Here is a 23,327-nt window from a genome sequence, read left to right as displayed (position 1 = left end):
GTGCGTGAACGGACAGAATATGAAAGCAGATTTCTTTTATTAATTCAAAAATACATTTCGAAGGACTATTAAACTCTCTTGATAAGACAGTTGAACATACATTTTTTGAACCTCTGAATTTAACACTCCAGTTTTCTCAGTGCGATGGAATTCCGACGGAATTACGTTGGATGTTCCGGCGGCATTCCGATAGAACCTCCAGGGGCACTTTCCGGGGAATCCAAAAAAAAATAATCTTATACTTAGAGGAAAATTCCTCTTCTAATATCCTCTAAATATTTCCTCTTAAAACAAGATTATTCAATTGAAATGTAGAATATTTTTATTCTTCATTTTAATGGAAGAATGACAAAAGGATTCCTTTTGTATTTTCCTCTTTAATTAAGATTTTCCGTTTTAAATTTAGAAGATTTAAAAAAAGGAAACGGAAAAAAATAATGTAATCGTTTGATCCCTTTCCCTGGGTATGATAGTTGTGAAGTTGTTTTTTAACCTTTCAGTTTTAATATTTCTGGTAAAATGTCAACAAAAAGGACAAAAAAATGGATTTGCTTTATTAAAAATACAGAAAATATAGTTAAATTCAAATTAAATGAATATTTTTAACGCTATTTTTAGATTTAAAAAAATTTGGATATTTCTTGTGAAATTTTACTACTCAGGTAAATAGAAATACTATAACCCCATTTTTGAATCTTTCGAATTTTTTAAATCTTTTTATTTACTTTTTTAAAAAAGTTTTAAAACGTTAAATAATTTCATATATGAAATTTTTTTCTGTTCTATAAAAAATGTTAACTTTTAAACATATCATCATGTTTTAAAATTATTTTTGCGCTGAAAATCTCGTTGATCATTACAACTGATTAATGAAAACTTATTTTTTGTATTTTAATTATCAATATAAAATGTTGATAATTAACCAAAAACATGACATTGTTAATGTTATATTAAAAAACAATTTTTATTATTATATTGAAATGAACTATTATAATTTTACTTAATTTTAATTTAAAAATGTATTTTCTGCAAAGATTTTATTATTTGATTGAAATTATAAATAATTTATTGATGTCTTTGACATTAAAAACAATTTTACGAGGTTTGGATGTCGACATTTAATTTAAGAGGAAAATCCTCTTAAATGAAGAATAATAATTTTGATACCAAAATTAAGAGGAAAATATGCATTTATTTTAGAGGAATCCTCTAGATTGAAAATTACTAAAAATTTTTTTTTCTCTCAGTAAACTACGTTTATTTTTTTATTGAAAAAAAAACCGGTGTGAAAAAAAAATCTAAATTACTTTATAATGAAAAACTAAATGTTTTTTTAATTTTAAAAATGTGGAATTACATTTCTTTTTTAAATATATGCACACGATTTATAAATGCTCGTACATATATATATATATAGATATCTGTTTAAGTTCTTTAAGTCCTGTAATCCAGCAGTCGTTCCGACTCTCACGGAGAGAAAGAGAGTCGATTCGAGAGTTTGGGTGGTTAAGGGGATGGAAAAAGGGTGGGGGGTGGTTTTCCAAACCGCCCGCGGATGTGTATGAAGGGAGGGAAAACGGAAAGGGGAGGGGGGAGGAATCGGTTGGATGCTGGTTTCGAAGAAGGGGTAAAGCATTATAGGTGGCAGTGGAGGACTCTGAATGGTTCGCGGGCTTGGAGTGGCATTGCAGCTGACGACGTCGACGACGACGACGACGACGCGCCCTTATTCAGTTCAGCTTCGTCAGTCGATACAAAACCCTCCGAACTATACTGACGTTGCTCGGTTTTTTTTCCCTATATATCTATCTATCTATATATATATATATTTCCTTTTTTTTGTAGCACGTGTTTTCTTCATCCCTTCCGCCCTCGCGTTTCTTCCCTCCCCCCTCCCTCTTTTCTATAACGCGTTGAGAATCCTTATCATTTCCCCTCCCCTCTCTCTCTTTCTCTCTTTTTTTTCTTTCACTTTTTTCTTTCTCTCTCCTCTCTTTTTTTTCTCTCTTTCTCATTCTATATATCAAATTGAACGCATTATCACTTCACCACACGCTAGCAATTCGCGTTCTCACACCTCGCTATCATTGAATATCACTCATTCTTATTTCACACGTCGAAAACTTTTTCCATTTCATCGAAAAAAAAAAAAGTTTATTTTCTCAGATTCCTTGGGATCTCCACAAAAATATACATTTTAACGCTATTTTTTTTTGTTGGGACTTTTATCGTAACTTTTTTGACCCATTTACGTTTTTTTTTGCAACTTCCTTCCTGTCGCGTGTTTTATTTGTATTTCTTTTTTTCTTGTAGAGGATCGGAAGTTTGAGAGTTTTTTTTTTTTTTGGCGAGGAGGGTTATAGTTTTTTTTTCTATCTCTCTCTCTCTCATTTTTTTTCTGTATTTCCTTTGCCTCAATGCCAAGTCCTCTTAGAGAGGAATTGGATGTAACTTTGAACTACCGCCGGAAAAGTGAGGCGTAAAGTGGGCGTTGTCTTAAACTGATTCAGCTTCATTGCGTTTAGCTGCGGGTGAGTTTAGGAAAATTTTCGCGCCAAATAGGCTTTTTTTCGAATTTTTACGATAGAGAGAAAAAAGGCGTTTTGTTTTTAATTTCCCTTTTCCCTTCAATTTTTATAGATTTGAAGTGTTTTTATTTTATTTGACAATTTAGTTTAACAAACTTTAAACAATTGAATGATTCAATGTTTCCTTTTTTTTGTTATATAGAAATTGTTTTTATTATCTAATCTTTTTGTAAAAGAATATTTTTCTTTATGTTTTTATTAGTAGTAGAATACAGTTTTAGTCAGACAAAAATAAAATTAGTATTATTAAAAAAAATGTAAATAGTAAAAAATATTTCTAGTCCGACGAAAAATTGATGTGAATTTTTTTTAATTTTTACCTTATATAATAATATTTTTAGTGAGACTTAATTAATATTTGTAAAAATGTAAGTAGTACAAAACATTTATAGTCAGACAAAAGTTGCTACGAATAAAAAAAAATTCTACATCAGTAGAATAATAATATTTTGAGTCAGACTAAAAATAGTCAGACATTAGTTAGACATTAAAAATTTATAATTACCCAATTATATTTTAATTTATAATAAATATGTAAGTAGTAAAATAAATTTTAGTCAGACCAAAAATTGCTCCGAATTATTATTATTATTTCCATATACACATCAGTAGAAAATGATAGTTTTAGTGAGACGCAAAGTTTCTGACAAATGTTACCATCAGTAGTAAAAGATCGTTTCAGTTAGACAACAAGTTTTAGAATAGAGTAATTTTCGCCACAGTAGAGAAAAGCTGCTTTAGTCAGACATTCGTGTAACTTTATTATCAGTTGTAAAAGATATAGTTTTAGTAAGTCAATAATTCTTGGAAATTGAGTATATTAAAAAACAGTTGTTTGAAAAATTAATTAAAATATATATTTTTTAAAAAAAATATTTATTTTAAATAACAAAATATTAATTAAAAAAATATTTTCCATTTACTTATTTTAATTATTTTACTTCTTATTTTATATAAAAATTCAATTGTCTTTTAATTCAAAAAATTGTCTCACATCGCTCTCTAATGTAAAGTCTTTAATTTCTAAATGTAAATTTCCGAGTATTATTCATGGAAAGAAAAATTTTTTTTTTTTCGCTATAAAACCGATATAACAGAAAGGAGCAATTTCGCATTGTAAAATATAAATTTAAATATAAGAATTGAACTATATATCCGCGGATTTAGAATTTGAATTGTCAGTTGAACAAATTGAAATTGCTCAAGTCCGAGGGTATTTGATATTCTTTTATGGTTTTTCGTTTTGATGACATTTTTTTTTTTTTTATGATCTCTATTCATATTTTCCATGGATTTTACGTGAGGAGTGCGAGTGAAAAATATATGGATACGAGATGAATATCTGAAGAGGTTTTTTTTTTTTTTTTATTTTTTTAAAGGTTGACACTAAAATTTCAATAAAAATACATGGTCGATGCGGTTAACTGTGACTTCCACAAAACGTTTAGTTCAAATATATTTATTTATTTCACGTACGAAATTTATAAAATTACTCCAAACTTTTTTAATTTTTTTGCATACAATTTGTTTTCTACCAAAAAAAAAGCTAACAGTAAATTTAATATTTAAAAAAAAATTGTTATTTTTGTTCTTTATTTTATTAATGTTTTGAATTAATTTAATAATTGATTTAATCAATTTTTTTTGTTCTCAATATATTAAAGAAAATTTTTGATATTATTTTCTTTTTTTTACATTGCGTTGATTAGAGCTATTTTTATGAGAAAAAAAAGATGGTACGCATAATTACTTTATATTGTCGATTATCGGAAAGCTTCATCTGCTTCTGTATTATCACTTGAGGAATAGTACAATATTAACATTTGAAACTCATGAAATGAAAATGGTTAAATAAAGTTTAAAATAAAAGATAATATAAGATCCAAACTTGAAAAATAGATCAAGTGCCTATATAATTATAAACTTTTGCCTTAGAATTTACAAATTTTTTTTTCTAATTTTAATTTTATATTCTTTTTTTTAATATTTGAAAATTGAAAAGTGTGTAATATAATAAAACGGAGGATTTTGTTGCTTTTATCAAAATAAATCGATTGTTGACCTATTTAAACACCGTCACATCAAAAAATATATATATATACAATATTTTAATGTAAATATTAAAACTTAAATTGTGAAGCGATTAAAGTTGTCTCATTTTTTTTTTTTTTTTGAAAATTAATTACCTTTATAAATTATTTTAATATTTCATACTGTTGGTACAGTTTTCTTTTTTTGAAAAAAAATTTAATTGTAATTTTTTAAAATTAATTTATTTTTTTATTTTTTTACCTAATTTGAAGTTGAAAATTGTATATTGAACTATTTTACTGATAGTGAAACAAGTGAAGTTCACTTTTTGAGTAAAAAGCTCTTGGACTTTTTTTTTTTATATCTTCTCGATCAGTTGAAGGTTGTTGATGGTTAATCGATGTTGGCGGCTCTGCCTTGTCGAAGGTGACAAGGACCTTTTCGTCGTATCATAAATCATTCCAAGGAAGTTTAACTTTCAGCCTGTTAATGTAAAATGCAGCAAAGCTTGGTCAATTCTAAATCATCTTCAGGAGAGAGACACTTTTTTTTAACCCCCTCACACGGAAGTAATGAATCAAACTTCTTTCAGCACAAAAAAAAAATGAAAAGCTATATTTTTATTTATTTACATAACTATAAGAAGAAAAGATTCATCTCATTTTTAATTAACAATATTATCATATTTTTTAAAATCAAACAATTTTAATTCAATTAATTTATTAATATATATTTTATTTATTTCATTTATTTTTATTTAAATATTTTATTTTTAGAAAAAGAAAATAATTATGTTCTCTAAAAATACAGTTATTCAATAAAAGTAATAAAACATTTGTTTTTCTATAATACAAAAAGAAAAATCAAGCAAATTTTTTTCCTGTCTCGAAAATCATATATATATATATGTATTTACAGAAAAATATAGAAATTTTTTGATAGCAACGTTTGCAAAATAAAAGACAAAAAAAAAAAATAAAAAAAGATGAAGAGAAACAACAAAGTAATTTTCACTAATGGAATTAGTGATTGTATTAAAATGCATTGTTTGTTTTCGAAACATAGCGAACCTGAATTTCATCAAAGGATTACCGGTTTGAAAGAAGACAAAGTATCACATTACGGTAACGAGATTTCGACTGATTCTTTACTCCCCCCTCCCCTCTCTCTCTTTTTCTCTCTCTCTCTAAAGTCAACCCGAAACAAGGGAACAATTTTAATGCTTTATTTAAATTCCATAATAATAAAAAAAAAAACTTTAATTAAATAAAAAAGCAATTAAACTAAAAACAATTGTTTTATTCAATTGCTGTTTAATTTAAGTAAAAAAGGAAACTGGAAATTAAATATTTTTACTATTATAAATTTAAAATTATTAATTATTATTATTATTATTTTTTAATAATTATTATAATAATAAATAATAATGATTAATTATTGTAAAATGTATAAATAAATGATTTATTGATTGTTATTTATTTTTTATATATTTTTTAATATATAATAAATAATATTTTTGTTTTGTCAATAATTTCTATATCGAGAAAAAAAGGAAATGTAATGAATCGTCTTTTCGTGTCTCGCAAAAGAGAAAAAATTTATATGCATTTTTTTTTTTTTTGTTGAATTGGCTAAATTGTGAAATGATTTGAATAAAGCAGTGTAATTATACAAATAAATCAAGTTGACATTGGGTACAATTAAATATTGATGGAAAATCAATGTGTGGACAAAAACGATGTTTTCTACATCAAAATGTGAAAGCTGGCTCATTGAAAAAGAGCGATGGCAAATAGCGTTTGTTCATTTTACAGGAAAATAGACTTTATATATATATATATATATATTCTGTGTGATTTGCATGTATATATATGTGAAATTGAGTTGCAATCACAAAACATTGGAGGGAAAAAAAATGATAGAAATTAATTTCTCAATTCAAATTTCAAAAGATATATTTCTTTATATAATTTTTATTTTTAAATTTTCAATTGATTTTTAATAATTGTTTTCGAAAACAAAAAATGTTATTAAATTTTTCATATTTTATTACCTTAAAGGTCAATAAAAATGATATTAATGTTTCTACGTCAATAAAAAGACAAGTTTTTATGTCAATGGCCAATTTTGCACTTTACAATTTGTACCACCCATGGATACTTTTTACTTTTGTATATATATATATATGTAGTTTATCTTCTATATGCTTGTCCCTCAACTTCTTTTACGAGATACGAGGTTGACCTATATTACATATAATCGATTGATTCGATGAAGTAGGAGATTATAGTAAAAAATATGATGTTTGTAATGGAAAATTTTAATTAATTTAATGTAAATATTTATCAAGGAAATGTTTATTAAATTAAAGGAATGAAAAAAGGGCATAAAATACTTAGAAAGATATTTTAAAAATTTGAAATAATAAACATTTTTTTTTAATATTCAAAAAAAATTTATATCTTTTTTGTCCTTAATTAATATACAATTATTCTTTTTTTTATCATATGAATATATAATTAGCGTAATCGAATAATGTTATATATCCCGTGTGAAAAAAGTTTTGTCTAGTCATAAAAATTTACGACTAAGGAACTTTGAGTGAAAAAGTTCTTTGGAAATAGTCTTTTTTTTTTTTTTTTTTTAACAAAAGAAAGACGAAGTGGAAGTTGTATAAATCTTTCACGAAAACTTAACAAGTTTAATTCAGTTTAAAATCGACCGAAAACTTGAAAATTATACATCTATTCTGAGAGAAATTATTATTCACATTTTTTTTTTCCTTTTTATTTAAATATTTGAAATTTTCAATTGATGTTCATTTTGTTTTTAATTAAAATTGTGTATAAATTTAAATATATAATAATTTATCGAATCAATTATATAATTTTGTTATATAATATTTCACTTATATAATAATGACGATAATTGCTATTACGTATTTTTGATTATATAAAAAAAAATTAAAATTAATAATGGTTACATAATTTTTTTGATTAAAATGAAATTTCTAATGCGATTTTTCAAATTCTATCATTTTTTTGGTTGGGGGGGGGGGGGAATGACTTTTTTTCAAGAAAAAAAAAAATTTACATACACGTCAGTTGTTCTTGAGATACAGACAGTAAATTCAGTGTCAAGCACAAAGTCTGCGTTATTCATTCAAGTTGATCATCCCTCAATGTGAAATGTATTTTGCATATGTCAACAACACACTTGCGATATACATGGTTACGCGAAGTCTGAATAAACATCATTGTGATAAGCCACTGTTATATAGAATTCACCATTTATAAACGAAAATAAGTCAGAAGAATACTTATCTAATCTCATAATATTATTGTACAAAAAATATTATTTTATAAAAAATATATAAAATATAAAAAAAATATTTTTCTTTATTATTTTATGGAAAAAATAAATTTTTATGAAAAAATGATTTTTTATATAAAAAAAAAAAATATGATAAATCCAACGGATCATGTTTGTCTGAGAAAAGAAAAAGAATTTCTAGAGAATCGAATCTGTTTGAAGAAAAATCAAACTGACCGTCTTATATATATATATATATATGGTTTTTCTTTCCTATATATATAGAAATGCATCCGGTCGTCTATTCACATCAAAAAATGCAAATCACTTTATAAAATGCAGACTAGACATTTGTGAGGGAATACAAAAAAAAAAGACATATGGCTGTGTCCACTTTTTATTATACGAGATTTTTCTCTCTCTCTCTCTCACTCACTATCTCTCTTTCAAGTTATGAAACTCTTTACTCGGGAAAATTTTTCTCTTCCTTCTTGCTCACATTCCACGTGTCATGATCATTCAACTCTTTTCAAAAGGCGTGAACTTGTATGATAAAAAGTTGAAATTTTCTTTTTTTTTTTTTTGTCTCACGAGTTATTTTTCTTTGTGAGGGCACACATGGTGGAAAATTTTATTTTGAGAGGAAAATTCTTATTTTGATAGCATTTCTTAGAGATTATGAATTTTTATAAAATCAGTAGTAAAAGGCAATTTTGGTCAGACAAATTTTTGTTTTAATATATGTTTTGTATCAGTAGAAAAAGTCCGTCTAGATCAGACAAGAGGGTAATTTATATAATTTTTGTATAAGTAGAAAAATATAGTTTTAGTCAGACAGAAAGTAAAAAAAAAAAAATTTTCCCTTTCATACTGAAAAAAATATATTGTTTATTGGTTATAATAAAAATAGAATTTCTATTTTATAAAGAAAAAAAAAAATGATTTTTTTGTTTTTCCAGATAATTGTTGGACGATGATTAACGAGGAACGAGTAAAGTGGAAAGAGCATTGAAAAGAGATGAAGAAGATGCTGTTCGATAATAACAATGCCGATGACTTTGACGATGGCCAGTCGACGAAGCAGCAGTATCGGGCGTCTCAGTATTGCCTCTCATTGCCATCGATCCTCTCGATTACCTTCTCAACTCGACCCCAACCTCGTAAGTGTTCCGCAGACTTTTAATCTTGACATAGAATAAAACACTAGATGTATATATATATATTTGTGTAGCTGAGAATTTTTTTTGTAATCAAACACCAAACAATGCTGTTCATGTTTCATCTATAATGGAAAACAAACATTTTAGTTTTTCTCTTATATTCAATGATCAAAAAAAAAAATTTTTTTTTTATGTCCCGGAAAATTTTATCACTAAGATGCAATAAACAAAATTTTTTTTTTTCAGGAAGATAATGTTTAATATTTTTGAAATTTTATTTTTACTAGTGAAAGAATTTTTTAGTCAAACAAAATGTTTTTGTAAGTGGAAAAAAAAAATTTTGTTAGAGAAAAATATATATTTTAATTATTGATATTAATTTTTAATACTGATAAAAAATAATAGTTATCAATAATAATTAGAATAATATTGATAAAAATAATAATAATAATAATAATAATAATAATAATAATAATAATAATAATAATAATAATAATAATAATAATAATAATAATAATAATAATAATAATAATAATAATAATAATAATAATAATAATAATAATAATAATAATAATAATAATAATAATAATAAATAAGTAGTAAAAATAAATTTTAGTCAGACGAAAATTTAGTCAATTTGCATGACTATTATAATAGTAGTAAAAATATTTCTAGTTTTTGTCATTAGTGTAAAAATTAATAATTTTGAGACTGTTTTTCGCATTTAGTTTTCTTTACATTTTGTATATCTTGAATTAATTTAATTATAAAATTTTTTTATTATTCAGGGTTTTTTCTTTATAAAAAAGCAAGTTTTTCTGAAGAATTATCATCAAATTTGGCACAATAGAAACAAAGGGCAAACGCTGTACTTATAATGTTATAAACTTCTCTGAATAAAGTAATATGCTATATATATATATATGCTAAAGTTAAACGATTAAATCTTTAATGTGCCAAAACGAAATGTTGCCTGTGAATGCTCACCAGACGAAAGATGTCCCCTTATAGCAAAGAAGATTTAACGAGAGTTAAAGAGAATTTTATGAGTTGGAAACAAAAGAAGACTTTTACTATAAAGTCATCAATTTCATTGAAAGAATTTGTTCAAACTTGCGAGAAAAAGCATGTGTTGCGCATTAAAACAAAAAAAAAAAAGAGTAATTGACCGACTTAAAATTTTTTTTTTCATCATTAAAAAAAAAATATTTTTCTTTCAAAAAAAAGAGGAGTTGGAAAATCACCGTTAATTATCGCAAAATTTAAAAAAAAATTTTCTTAAATATTTTTTTAAAGAATTTTTTTTTCTAATTATTTCTTGAAAAGTGGAGAATTTGTTTATTAAAAATTAGTATTCTTTTTCAAGTGGCTTTGAGACTAATATACATAAATATATACATAAATATATACATATATATATATATATATATATATATATATATATATATATATGCATTGAGGGCAACTGTTGAGAATTGATTTGTCGACACGGGTGCAACAAGTATATAATTTCAAGCGTATAAATAAGTGCCTGCGCATAATTTAGTTGTGTTTTACTATTTTTTTTTTTGCCAAATTATAATTAAGTAGAGTTGACCCCATTATTAATGATTTACAGTTACACTTTAATAATAATAGTAATAATAATTTTAATAATAATAATAATAATTTTAATAATAATAATAATAATAATAATAATAATTTTAATAATAATAATAATAGAATAGTTCTATAATAAAAAAAAAGTTTATTAACTTCTATTTCCCTTTTATTGTGACATTAAAAAAATATTATTTTTAAAAAATAATATGCGGAAAAAAAATATATATCTGTTGACATCAGTTTTCATTTTAGTCAGGCAACTGTTGGTGTCATAAAAAACTTGATTTTTTCCGATCTCGACGCATCATAATTCTCCTCCCTTGTGTGTATAACTTTTAGTACATTTTTTATATATAGAACATTTGCTATATATAAAACATCTTCTATATATATATGTATTTTTTTTTCTTGCACATATATATTTTTTTTATAGTATACGCATGGACACAAACACAATTTCGAAAAGAAAACCGAAAAGAAAAATCCCTTGGGCTGAGATCATCCTTTTACTTGACACTTGTAATGCGTTGCTTTTTTTTCACAATTTTCTTGCTCGGCATTCATACAAAAGTTTATTTCTTTAGAGAAGAGCTTTGCTGAAGCTTTCCTTGTATATATATATATATTCTGTATGTATTTTCAATGAAAAATGACTCCTTTGAAGACTTTCTTTTCATATATAGCTCATACCAATGTGCTCAACGAAAATGTTGGACAGGCACTATAGTGAGTTGTATCTCTTTTGAATAAACAGACGGAAACAATTTTGAATCTTTCAGCGTAAAAAAAAAATTAACTTTTTACGTTAAGAAAGAAAAATTAATTAAATCATGTTTTAGGAGTATTTTTTTATTTAATGATATTTAGAATTACGAATAATTTTCTCAATTCAATATTTATTGCTGTTAAAACATTAGAAAAAAAAAAATTTCTCGATTTTTGTAATTAGTGAAAAATGAAAAATTTAGTCAGACATAATACTGTAAAATTTGGGAAAAATGTATAACAGTAGAAAAAGTCACTTTTTGTTCGGACAGAAGGTTTTTATTTTTATAATTTAAGTATAGAAAAAGACAGTTTTAGTCAGACAAATTTTTTTTCTCATTTGTTATAATTTTAGTATTAGTATATAATGTTTTTGTAAGACAATAATTTTTTTATATCAGTAGTAAATGACAAGTTTAGTTAGACAATTTTTAATTATTAAATATATCAGTCTGAAATTAAACTGTACTTTATACTACTAATATTTAATTAATAAAAATTAAAACTATTTTGTCTGACTAAAATTGACTTTCACTACTGATATTTTAATTAACAGAAATAAAAATTATTTTCTCTTACTAAAACTGACTAATAAAAAAAAATTTTCCGATACATTCACTAAAGAATCTCATATTGTGAAAATTGTATTATTTGTTATATCAATTTCTTAAGAAATGTTACATAAAATCAGGATCAAAAGAAAATGAGGTCACAAGGATAATAGCACTGAACAGGAAATATATATATATATATATATATATATATATATATATATATATATATGTTTAAAGGAAAAAATAAAATGTATTGAATTTCAACGAGATTATATAATCAAAATGTGGTACAAATTAAATTTTATACAAAAGGAAGTATAAAATATTTTTTTTATTCATTTTTTTTCAATAATTACTCTTGTTTGTAACATGCCAACAATAAATTGTGTTCAAGAATTATTTTCATATTTCACATAGGGAAAAATAATTTAGGTTTATATATTCGTTGAAATGGTTTTATTTTTAAAAAAAATTGTAATTAAATATCCCCTCAACTAACTTTGTTACCTTTCAAATAAAAAAAAAGTTAGTTGGAATTTAAATTTCAACAGAAATTTAAACGAGTTTTGTTCTTTTTCATTTCTGATATATATATATATATATATATATATATATATATAGAAAAAAACCTTGCAACTGTTACGTGAGATTTAATTTTCTATTTTGCACACAATGCCCTTTTAATATATATATATATATATATATATATATATATATATATATATATTCATCTTTAGGCAAACAATTTCTTTTACAAAATAATAAAATAAATATTTATAATTATTGTACTGTTTTTTAATATTTATATTTAATTTTTCTATTTTTTTTATATTTCAAAAAATCTTAGTTTTTCCGCACATATCAATTCGATTTTCAATTTGAAGACACAAAATTATTCCACCTATTAGAATCAATTTTCGAAGTTAGAATTCACTTTTTTTTTATTTCTTCACCTTTTTTGTGTGCGAGGAAAATAAAAGTGATCATTCTTTTTTTTTTATAATCGCAAGAGTTCGTGAAAATAATGGTTTGCATATATAGTTGGTTTCTGAAGATTGGTTAGATGACTTTTACACCAGTTAAAATAAATTGGTTCCGAAAACGAAAGTGGTTTTGGAATAAGGGGCGAATTGAAGAAAGAGACCCCTTTTTTACGTATATAAAACGTGGCGAAAATTGATTTCGTAAAACCATTTACGTCCCAGAGGTCATGCAAAGAAATTACAATTCTTCTCTGGTATTCACTTAATGTTCTTTTTCAAAATAGAAAATCTTCCGGTTACCAATTCTATCGAATCATTCGATTTTTTTCCATTTTCAATTTTTTATATATATACAACAGGAGTTTCAATTTTACAGTCTCATGTAGTATAAGTCAATTTTTTTTTGTATATACGAATCGAGGGATCAATTTTCCAATTTAATTTTTTTTTTTTATCGCTTGTAAAAAGAGAAGAAAATAAATTACTTATTTTTCGATTTCAAAGAAAATATTTTTCTAAAATGATAGAAATTAAAATAAAAATAAAAATTTTGTGAATATAATTTTTTATATTCACGAATATTTATATTAGAAAAAAAAGTAATAAATAATAATTATTTTTATACCGATTTTGGGGTAAAAATTCTACTTTTTTTTTTCGTGTGTGATAATTTTTTCAAACATTTGATGTTTATTTTTTTATTAAATAGTATTTTGAGAAAAAAAAATTTATTTTTCTTTATTTATACGGAGAAAATAAATTAAATACGACATATTGAAAAGTAAAATTAAATTTACAAGATTAAAGATTTCCAATAATGAGAGGAGACAATTTAATGAGATTTGTTTCTTCTTTAGAGTATTATTAAGTTCGTGGAGATGGATGAAATTTGAAAACAGTATTTTTTTTTTGATGAAATTTAAGAATCAAAATGACTTTATAAATAAGTGGTGATATTGAAACATTGTATTTCTCGACACACACCCATTGTGAAAGCCTATAATCTTGTTTTCGGATGCGGTGACCAGAAACGAACTGTGCCCATGCAACCCACTATCGATTAGCACGAAGATATAAGCGAATTTAAATTCGTGTGATCTTCCATGGTTGTTATATATATATATATATATATATATATATATATTTACATAAAGCAAACCAACTGGAATATAGTATTTTACACATTTCATAGAAAGTTCAACTATAAATTAATGTCTAAAATTATTCTTATCATTTCTAACAATAGATAAATTAAATTCCAGCAGTTTATATAACTATTATCGAGAGACTGTATAATTAATTAATTGCAAATATTTTGAGTTTCTTACTTTACTATGCGAGAAAATTATAAAAATTAATTTAACTTTAGTTTGAGTAGAAATGGACATTTTTAGTCAGACAGGGAGTTATTAGTAATTTTCATTTTGAAATTAGTAGCAAAAGTCAATTTTAGTCAGACTTGACTAAATTAATAATTAATTAATTAATTTCACTTCGAAAATTCTTAATAAAATTCTTTTTAAAATTAACAAATAAGTAGTAAAAACTTTTATAGTCAGACAAACGATTTTAATGATTATTTTACCTATTTACTTACTTTCTGTTTAAGTAGTAAATATCAAATTTAGAAAGACAGAAAATTTTTTAATTGTACTTCAAAAATTATTAACAAAATTCTTTTTACATTAGTTAATAAGTAGTTAATAGTTAATAAGTTGTCATTTTGAAATTAGTAGCAAAAGTCAGTTTTAGTCAGACTTGACAATTAATAATTTTTTGTACGTTAGTAAATGTGTAGTAAAAATTTATTTAGTCAGACAATAGGTTTTAAATATTTTAATAATTATTTACTCGCACTTTCAGTAGTAAAGACTAAATTTAGTCAGACATAAAGTTTTCATTAAATTCACTTCGAAAATTCTTAATAAAATTCTTTTTAAAATTAACAAATAAGTAGTAAAAAATTTTTATAGTCAGACAAACGATTTTAATGATTATTTTACCTATTTATTTACTTTCTGTTTAAGTAGTAAAGATCAAATTCAGTCAGACTGAAAGTTTTCATTAATTTCACTTCGAAAATTATTAATAAATTTTTTTTTTAAATTAACAAATAAGTAGTAAAAACTTTTATAGTCAGCCAAACGATTTTAATGATTATTTTACCTATTTACTTACTTTCTGTTTAAGTAGTAAATATCAAATTTAGTCAGACAGAAAATTTTTTAATTCTACTTCAAAAAGTTATTAACAAAATTCTTTTTACCTTAGTTAATAAGTAGTAAAAACCTATTTAGTCAGTCGCGACCGTTTTATAAATGCTTGTATAATTATGTTTTTAAGTAGTAAAGATCAATTTTAGTCAGGCACAATCAATTTCAATTTATATAAATTTCCCAGCAGTAGTAAAATTCAATTTTAGTCAGACGTATTTTTTTTTTTTTGGTTTTGTACCTTCAAAAGCAATTTTCTAAAATATCGAACAAATGTAATTCTAAAATAGTACTTTTTTTTTATTTCGAAATAAAAAAAAAAATTGATTCTAGAAAAAAACTTTCTCTATATAAAGAAAATACATTGAATGACACATAGTATGGGAGAAAAAACTGAATGACTTGAATTCTCTATAAAATGAACTCGCAGCTTCACTAGATAATTATAATGATCGTTTTTATTGTAGAGGTAAAAGGGTCGAGGTAAGGAAAAAAAATACCTTTCAGGGAAAGGCATTTAATTCTGGAATCTTGTCTTAACTTTTCTTCTTCTTCTTCTTCTTCTTCAGTTGCGGGAGAAAAACACCTGTTCTTTTACTTTCGCGAACGAGAAATAAATGCTGAACGCCAAGAAAGAAAGTTTTAACCGCTTTTTTCATCGAGAACCTAACGAATGATTGATGCCATAAGGGTCTCATGAGTTTAGGTTTATCCTTGAAAAAAAAAAAAAATTATCAAAACTGCCATTTACTCGTTTATTGATGATTATTATTAATATTTATTAGGAGAAAAAAAATGGTTAAAAAATTCGTACAAATTTGTACTAATAATTTTTTGATACAAAAAATTTATTATATATCAATTTTCCTTTTTTTCAACTATATAAAATTTAAATTAATTACCGTTGATTGAAATTGTTAATCAAAAATAATGACGTAACGTTTATGGATTATTCTTTGTAGAATAAATGACGTAATGTTACACAATTAATTATAAAGCTTATGGTAATTAAATTTTTACGAAATTCAATTTTTTTCATTAACTTTTTTTTTTGCAAATAGTAAAAATAATTTCAAATTGAAAAGAAATGTAAAAAAAAACAATTTTTTTTTTTTAAAGAAAAGGGTGGTAAACGATGGAATAAATGGTGTGTTTTTTTTCTCTCTCAATTCTCCTCGGTTCCACATAATAAACCTTATATAGTATTGGATTTTCTTGTAAATAAAGCATTTTCTTTTGTAGTGACGTATATCTGTGGCATTCGATCGACGAATGTTTGAGAGAAGAATACAGAAGATTGTTGAATAGAAAAAAAAAAAAATTTGTTCTCACATAGATACGAGTTACAAATAGTCCCAAAAGAAATGGATTTCATTTTCTTGAATTTCGACTAAAACACGAAAACGCTTCTAGAAGACATGTATATATATATATATATATATATATATTCCTTGAGGAAAACAAACCAGAAAACTATTTATTTCATGTTATACGGTGTCTTATCTTAAATGGTTAGAATTTCAATTTCAGCTTTTATTTTTTTTGTATAGAAATTATTTTAGGAAAAAATAACTGTATATACAAAAAAAAAAAAATTTAGCAGTGATATTTTTATGGCTCTAGATTGAAGGCTGATTTTATTCGTTTAATATTGTATAGTATAGTCGCTTGACAATCAAATTGATCGACTTTTATTTTTTTTAACGGTGAAAGCAATTTAATCCCCGATGCTCTTATAGGATTTATTTCCCTTGCACTGGTTCATGTACTTTTACCATTTCACACACACACACATATATATATATATCTACCTATATATATCGTCGTTAATACAATTTATCGCACATTTTGATTCACGGTTAGCAATTGCATGACTGGAGAAAACTTTTTCTGTCAAAAGGAATAAATGATACTTGTTGGATTTTTCACATATGATTTACAGTAAGTCAACGAATGTGAATGAAAAAAAAAAAAATTCGTTTTTTTTTTGCTGATTTTTCTTCATTTTTTCTAATAAAATTTTTACTGTTATTTTTTACATAACCAAATTAATTATTAAATTTAAAAAAAAGGAGATTTTCCAAAAAATGCCAATTTTTTACGCAACTGATATTTTTGTATATAATTACCGTGTATACTGTATATACAAAGGCATATCTGTTAAAGCAAGAAGTTTTTTAATTAAGTAATTAGTCTGGTTGCTTGAAATTTTACTATATTAAAATATTTACATTAAATGTCATATTGCGCTAAAAAAGAAAGTATCTACCGTGTTTTAACGAAGGAAAAAGTTACGTAAAAAGATGTAGAACACAAATATTTTCTCGCTAACGAACTGAAAATACAGGGAAAAAAAAAAAAACTAAAATAGATGTTTATTTTAATAATTTAATTATCAAATTGCAAACTATATTTATTTACATGAAAAATATTTTTCTTTTTTTTTTTAAATATTTCCTCCCCTTTATTACTTTTTAATGATTGTAAATATTTTTCAGAATACAAATTAAAGGAATAATAATTAAAATAATAAATCAGTATTTTTTTTTAAAAAACATTTTCCACGTGGGTTGATATAAAAGGTGTAAAATATAAAAGGAGAGCTTCAAAAACTTTTCTTTTTTTGCTTGCAAGTGTTCTTGAACTATATCAAAACTGTCATAAAACTGTTAAATAAATGGCTAAAGAGAATAAAATTTTGTTGTTCATCTATTTACTCTTTTTTTTACTAAAAAAACGAAAATCCAACAAATATTTGAATTTTTTTTTTGGAAAAAAATACAATAGTTATAAAAGTTTGTTTAAAAAAACACGTTTTTAACTTTTATTTACAGTTCAACAAATTTTGTTTTGTTTTTTTTGCAACAATTTCCATGTCAAATGGAAATATCGACGTGCAAACTATTTAAATTTTGATTTCGTAACTGTTAGATTAAAACAGTTATAGCTTCAAATGAAAACTTTGTTTAAATATCAAGTTTAGTTTGACTTTGTATACCATTGAAATATTAATTCGATCAAACAGAAAATACGATTTTAACAAATAACTAATAATTAAAAAATTCTTCTATAAATGTAATAATAATTTGAATATAATAAAAAAATTATTTTGATATTTTTTTCGAAACAATTTTTTTTTTTATATATAAAAATTAATTTGTAAACTGTTTTTTTTTATCAACGTTCATTTTATTTTTTTTAAATATTGACCTAAAAACCAGTTTTATCTACTTAGAGAATAACAAAAAATTAGAAATTAAGGATAAAAATTTTTCTACTAGCGATTTTATAATTTATGCTGACTAAAATCAACTTGTACTACTGGTAAAAGTGCAAAAAAAATTTTAAAAAAATGATAGTTGACTTGTACTACTGATTTTCTAATTTATTTATTATGTCTGACTAGAACTAATTTTTCTACTTAGAAAATAGAAAAAATTTCAGTTTGACTAAATATTGACTTTTACTACTGATTTTGTAATTTATTTATTATGACTGTTTAAAATTGATTTGATTTACTAATAAAATTACCAAAAATTACAAAGACTGACTAAAATTTATTTATACTACTGATAAAATTACTAAAATGCAGAAAGACGAATTAAATATTGACTTGTACTACTTATTTCCTATTTTTTTATTACGGCTGACTAAAATCAACTTGTACTACTGGTAAAATTACAAAAAAATTAGAAAAAATTAGAAATTAAGGATAAAAATTTTTTTACTAGCGATTTTATAATTTAGTCTGACTAAAATCAATTTGTACTACTGGTAAAAGTGCAAAAAAAAATTTTTTTAAATGACAGTTGACTTGTACTACTGATTTTCTAATTTATTTATTATGTCTGACTAGAACTAATTTTTTCTACTTAGAAAATAGAAAAAATTGAAGTTTGACTAAATATTGACTTTTACTACTGATTTTCTAATTTATTTATTATGACTGTTTAAAATTGATTTGATTTACTAAGAAAATTACCAAAAATTACAAGTCTGACCAAAATTTATTTATACTACTGATAAAATTACTAAAATGCAGAAAGACGAATTAAATATTGACTTGTACTACTTATTTTCTATTTTTTTATTACGGCTGACTAAAATCAATTTTATCTACTTAGAAAATAACAAAAAATTAGAAAGTCAGGATAAATTTTTTTTACCTCTGATTTTATAATTTAGTCTGACAAAAATCAACTTGTACTACTGGTAAAATTAAAAAAAAAAATTTTAAAAAAATTAAAGTTGACTTGCACTACCGATTTTTTAATTTTTTTATTACGGCTGACTAAAAACAAATTTAATCTACTTAGAAAATGTCAAAAGAAATTTTGGCTAAATATTGACTTTTACTACTGATGTTTTAATTTAGTTTGACTAAAATCGATTTGTACTATACTGATAAAATTACAAAAAAAATTTTTTTTTTTAAATATTAAATAATGAATAAGTAAAATTTTATTAAAAAATCAAACAATTTTATTCAATAAAGAAAATCGTTGAATAAAAAAAAAATAAAACTGTTAAAAAGTGAGATAATTTATATGAAATGTGAGGATTTCAGGTGAAAATGAGAAAGATTTTCATTGTCGGTAATCATCAGCACATTGGTGACCTGAAATGGAATTTCTTTTTTTTTTTTCATTCGCATATATAGAGCCAGTAATATTACTGGCGAAACAGTCAGACATGCGCGCTTATCGTATAACGTACTTGGCATACACGAGAAAACTGACTTGTCAGTTGATCGCGCGTTTTCACACCGCACGGATCGAATGTTTCTTCAATCATCGAATACCATTCACATTCAATGGAATAATAATATTTATTATCATTTTGAAATAAAAAAAAAAAAGAATGTAGCAAATTGAATTAAAATAAACAACAACAACAAAAAGAAGAGGAAATTTAATCTCCTCTTCTCTTCAATACAATTTACGATCAAATGTCAAATTTTACGACTCACATGCAGATGTTACCCACTTGTTCTATATAGCATTGGTCACATCTGATATGCAACCAAGGATGTTATCACCGGCTTAATTATTGCCAAATATATATATATATATATATTGGGTCAAAGAGGCCAAATTCTCCTCTGGACCATATTGTCCATTTCCGTTTCCATCATCATGAATAATTTACTAAATTCCCATAGACAAATTCCATGTGTATTATTTCTAAATATACTCTCGAGGATATCTTAAAAATTATTTAATTTTGTTTTTGTTTTTTTTTTGCATATAAATATTAGATCAAATGGTGAAGGAAGTGTGGAAATTATTTAGTGTAGTTCGTAAAAAAAGAATAAACGTATATTCTTTATAATAATGACAAGATGTGAATGATAATCATGAAATGATTATCGAATCAATTTTAGTAATTTTTCCATGACGAATGGCGTGCAATGCGGAATCTGTTGATTTAGATGATGACGGAGTCCTCGACCCTCGCCTCCAATAAATGTCACGACGAAAAATCCGACTCGACAATAGCTCTGGTAAATAAATTTCACAAATTGTAAATTGACTTAAATATTTATATTTCTATTAATTTCTGGTTTAATGATAAAAAAAAATTTTTTTTCTCTATTTTTTTTTTTGGATACAAAACAAAGTTTTCTTTGAACTAAGAAAATTTGTTTGATTAAAACGTAAGTTGAAAACAGTTTTTTGGGGAAGAAAAAAAGTTTTATTTGCACAAAAAACTTGTATTGGAATAAATAAATATTTATCGGGAAATTAAAAAATTATAAACTATACTAGTCAAAAGTTAACAAATAGAAAATTGTACTAAATATTTTACTTCTGGTAAAATAAAATTTTTTTTTGGGAAAGTCTGAATGAATATTTACTTGTACTACTGAAAGAATTACTAAAATGTAAAAAGTCGGTTTAAATATTGACTTTTACTACTGATTTTCTAATTTATTTATTAAAACTGATTTTATTTACTAATAAAATTATTAAAACTTACAAAGTCTGACTGAAATCGATTTATACTACTGAAAAAATTATAAAAATTTTAAAAAATGAAAATTTACTTGTATTACTGATTTTTTAATGTATTTATTATGGCTGACTAAAAACAATTTTATCTAGTTGGAAAATAACAAAAAATTAGAAACTCTGACTAAATATTGACTTCTACTACTGATTTTCCAATTTACTTATTATGGCTGACTAAAAGCAATTTTATCTACTTGAAAAATAACAAAAACTTAAAAAGTCTGACTAAATATTTACATTACTACTGATTTTCTAATTTTGTCTGACTGAAACATGATTTGTAATACTGGTAAAATTATAAAAATTTAAAAAAAATGAAAGTTGACTTGTACTACTGATTTTCTAATTTATTTATAACGGTTAACTAAAACCAAATGTTTCTACTTAGAAAATAGAAAAAAATTGCAAAGTCTGAATAAATATTGACTTCTACTACTGATTTTCTAATTTTGTCTGACTAAAACTGATTTTATTTACTAATAAAATTACCCAAAAATTACAAAGTCTGACTAATATTGATCTATACTACTGCTATAATTCCTAAAAGATAGAATTTTTTTTTTCAATTTAAATAAATCATTCTTTAAATTAGAGAAATATTTACTTATCTTATTTCGTTAAAAATATTCATTTTGAATTTTCTCAAATTAAATATAAAATTTTCTTTTTAATTAAATAAAGTTTCCTTTTGAACATAAAAAAAAATTTGATTTATTCGAAAAACTCTTCTCTGAAAAAAGTTCCTTAATTTATTATAATCAAATATAATAATTGGTTAAATTATTAAAATTTAATAAATTGTTTATCAGAGCTTATTAAAATTGATTAAAAAATATAAGAGTGTAATTTTTGTGCAATATATATATATATATTTTAGCAAAATATCTATAAATTATTCTTAATAAAAAAAAATGTCCCCCTTTTTCTTTGTGAAGTTAATAATTTCCATCTAAATTGTGCAGAATTTCAGGTTCGTAAAGTTCCTTAAATTTCTTTTTTTGCCACCCCACTTTATTTCTTTTGGGGCCATTTGTCTTAGTTTTCTATCGCACCTGGGCGCGTTCTTGTTCACGAATCGTTTCCCCAAGACCATGAGAGATGAAAGCAATCTTTGAGGCACAAAATAAGCTTTTATTATTTTTCTATCAAAAAAAACAAGTTTTCGATGTTGGTAAATAAACATTATTAATTTTCAGTTTTTTTTCTCTCTATATATATATGGAAATTCACATTTTATTCAACTAGTAAACAAAAAATTTATTTATTTATTATTATTATTATTATTATTAATTATTATTATTATTATTAATAATTAATAATTATTATATTGTTAAAAATTATGTAACTATTATATTACATTGTATACTATTATGCCAATTATATAACTATTATGCGAAAAAAAAAAACATTTTCATATTGATTGTAGAAAATTCAAATTTTCCATATAATGGAAAATATTGAAAATATTTATATTTCACAAAAGGTCAAAAGGGTGTTTTTAGAAATTTATCATTTTTTAAAAGCAAAAATACAACTTAACTTCTTATTTATTTATCACACACTTCCCCTTTTCATAATTAAAATGCCTTTGATTCTTTGTTTTTTAATTTTTTGCAAAATAAAAATATTATTTTATTTAAATATTTTTTTTGCTTATTTCATCTTTTTTTTTTGGTGGGGAAATTATTTTTATTAATTTAATATTCTATTGAATCTTTGGAAATAATTGATGGCAAGAAAGTGATTCACTTATTCTCGAATATATTGAACTGAAAGTTTTATATGTTTCCTTCGCGTCATGGGGGCTGCGAGAAAACGATTATTGTAATTAGGTCAAAAGCAAAGTAAAGCAAAGAGATTACATCAACAAATCTGCATTATAACGTCTCAATATTTTTAATATATATTTATATGATTTTTTATTTTAATTCATAAATTTTTTTTTTTTGATATTTTCGAAATGTTTTTTATTAAACTGTCCTTTTTATTGTGTGTTAATTATATTTAAATGATAATAAATAATAACTGTTAATTTAAAAGGTGAACACAAAAAAGTAGCACTATTTTTTAATTTTCAAGATCTTGAAGGAGTTTGTGTATAGTTAATG

The 23,327-nt window shown here is 23.8% G+C and overlaps 1 protein-coding gene across 2 annotated transcripts in view; it reads left to right on the top strand.

Moving 5' to 3' along the window:
• Window positions 1-1,968: 1,968 nt before the first annotated feature.
• The window catches only part of LOC127289777 (uncharacterized), a 32,547-nt gene continuing 11,188 nt past the window's right edge, over window positions 1,969-23,327 (top strand). Inside the window, exons 1-2 of one of the 2 annotated variants that reach the window (XM_051317942.1) lie at window positions 1,969-2,531; window positions 8,891-9,091. In XM_051317942.1, the coding sequence (XP_051173899.1) occupies window positions 8,978-9,091 (114 nt within the window). In that variant the 5' untranslated portion in view covers window positions 1,969-2,531; window positions 8,891-8,977. Of the gene's footprint in view, window positions 2,532-8,890; window positions 9,092-19,945; window positions 20,712-23,327 lie in introns of those variants that run through there. The other variant, XM_051317943.1, reaches the window with a different exon arrangement.

Source organism: Leptopilina boulardi, unplaced genomic scaffold, assembly GCF_019393585.1.
Source record: "Leptopilina boulardi isolate dan_hultmark-lab unplaced genomic scaffold, ZJU_Lbou_2.1 LbouV2_51, whole genome shotgun sequence".
NCBI lineage: Eukaryota > Metazoa > Arthropoda > Insecta > Hymenoptera > Figitidae > Leptopilina > Leptopilina boulardi.
The sequence above is the reverse complement of the archived record's forward strand: the minus strand, read 5'-3'. Positions and strand labels throughout refer to the sequence as shown.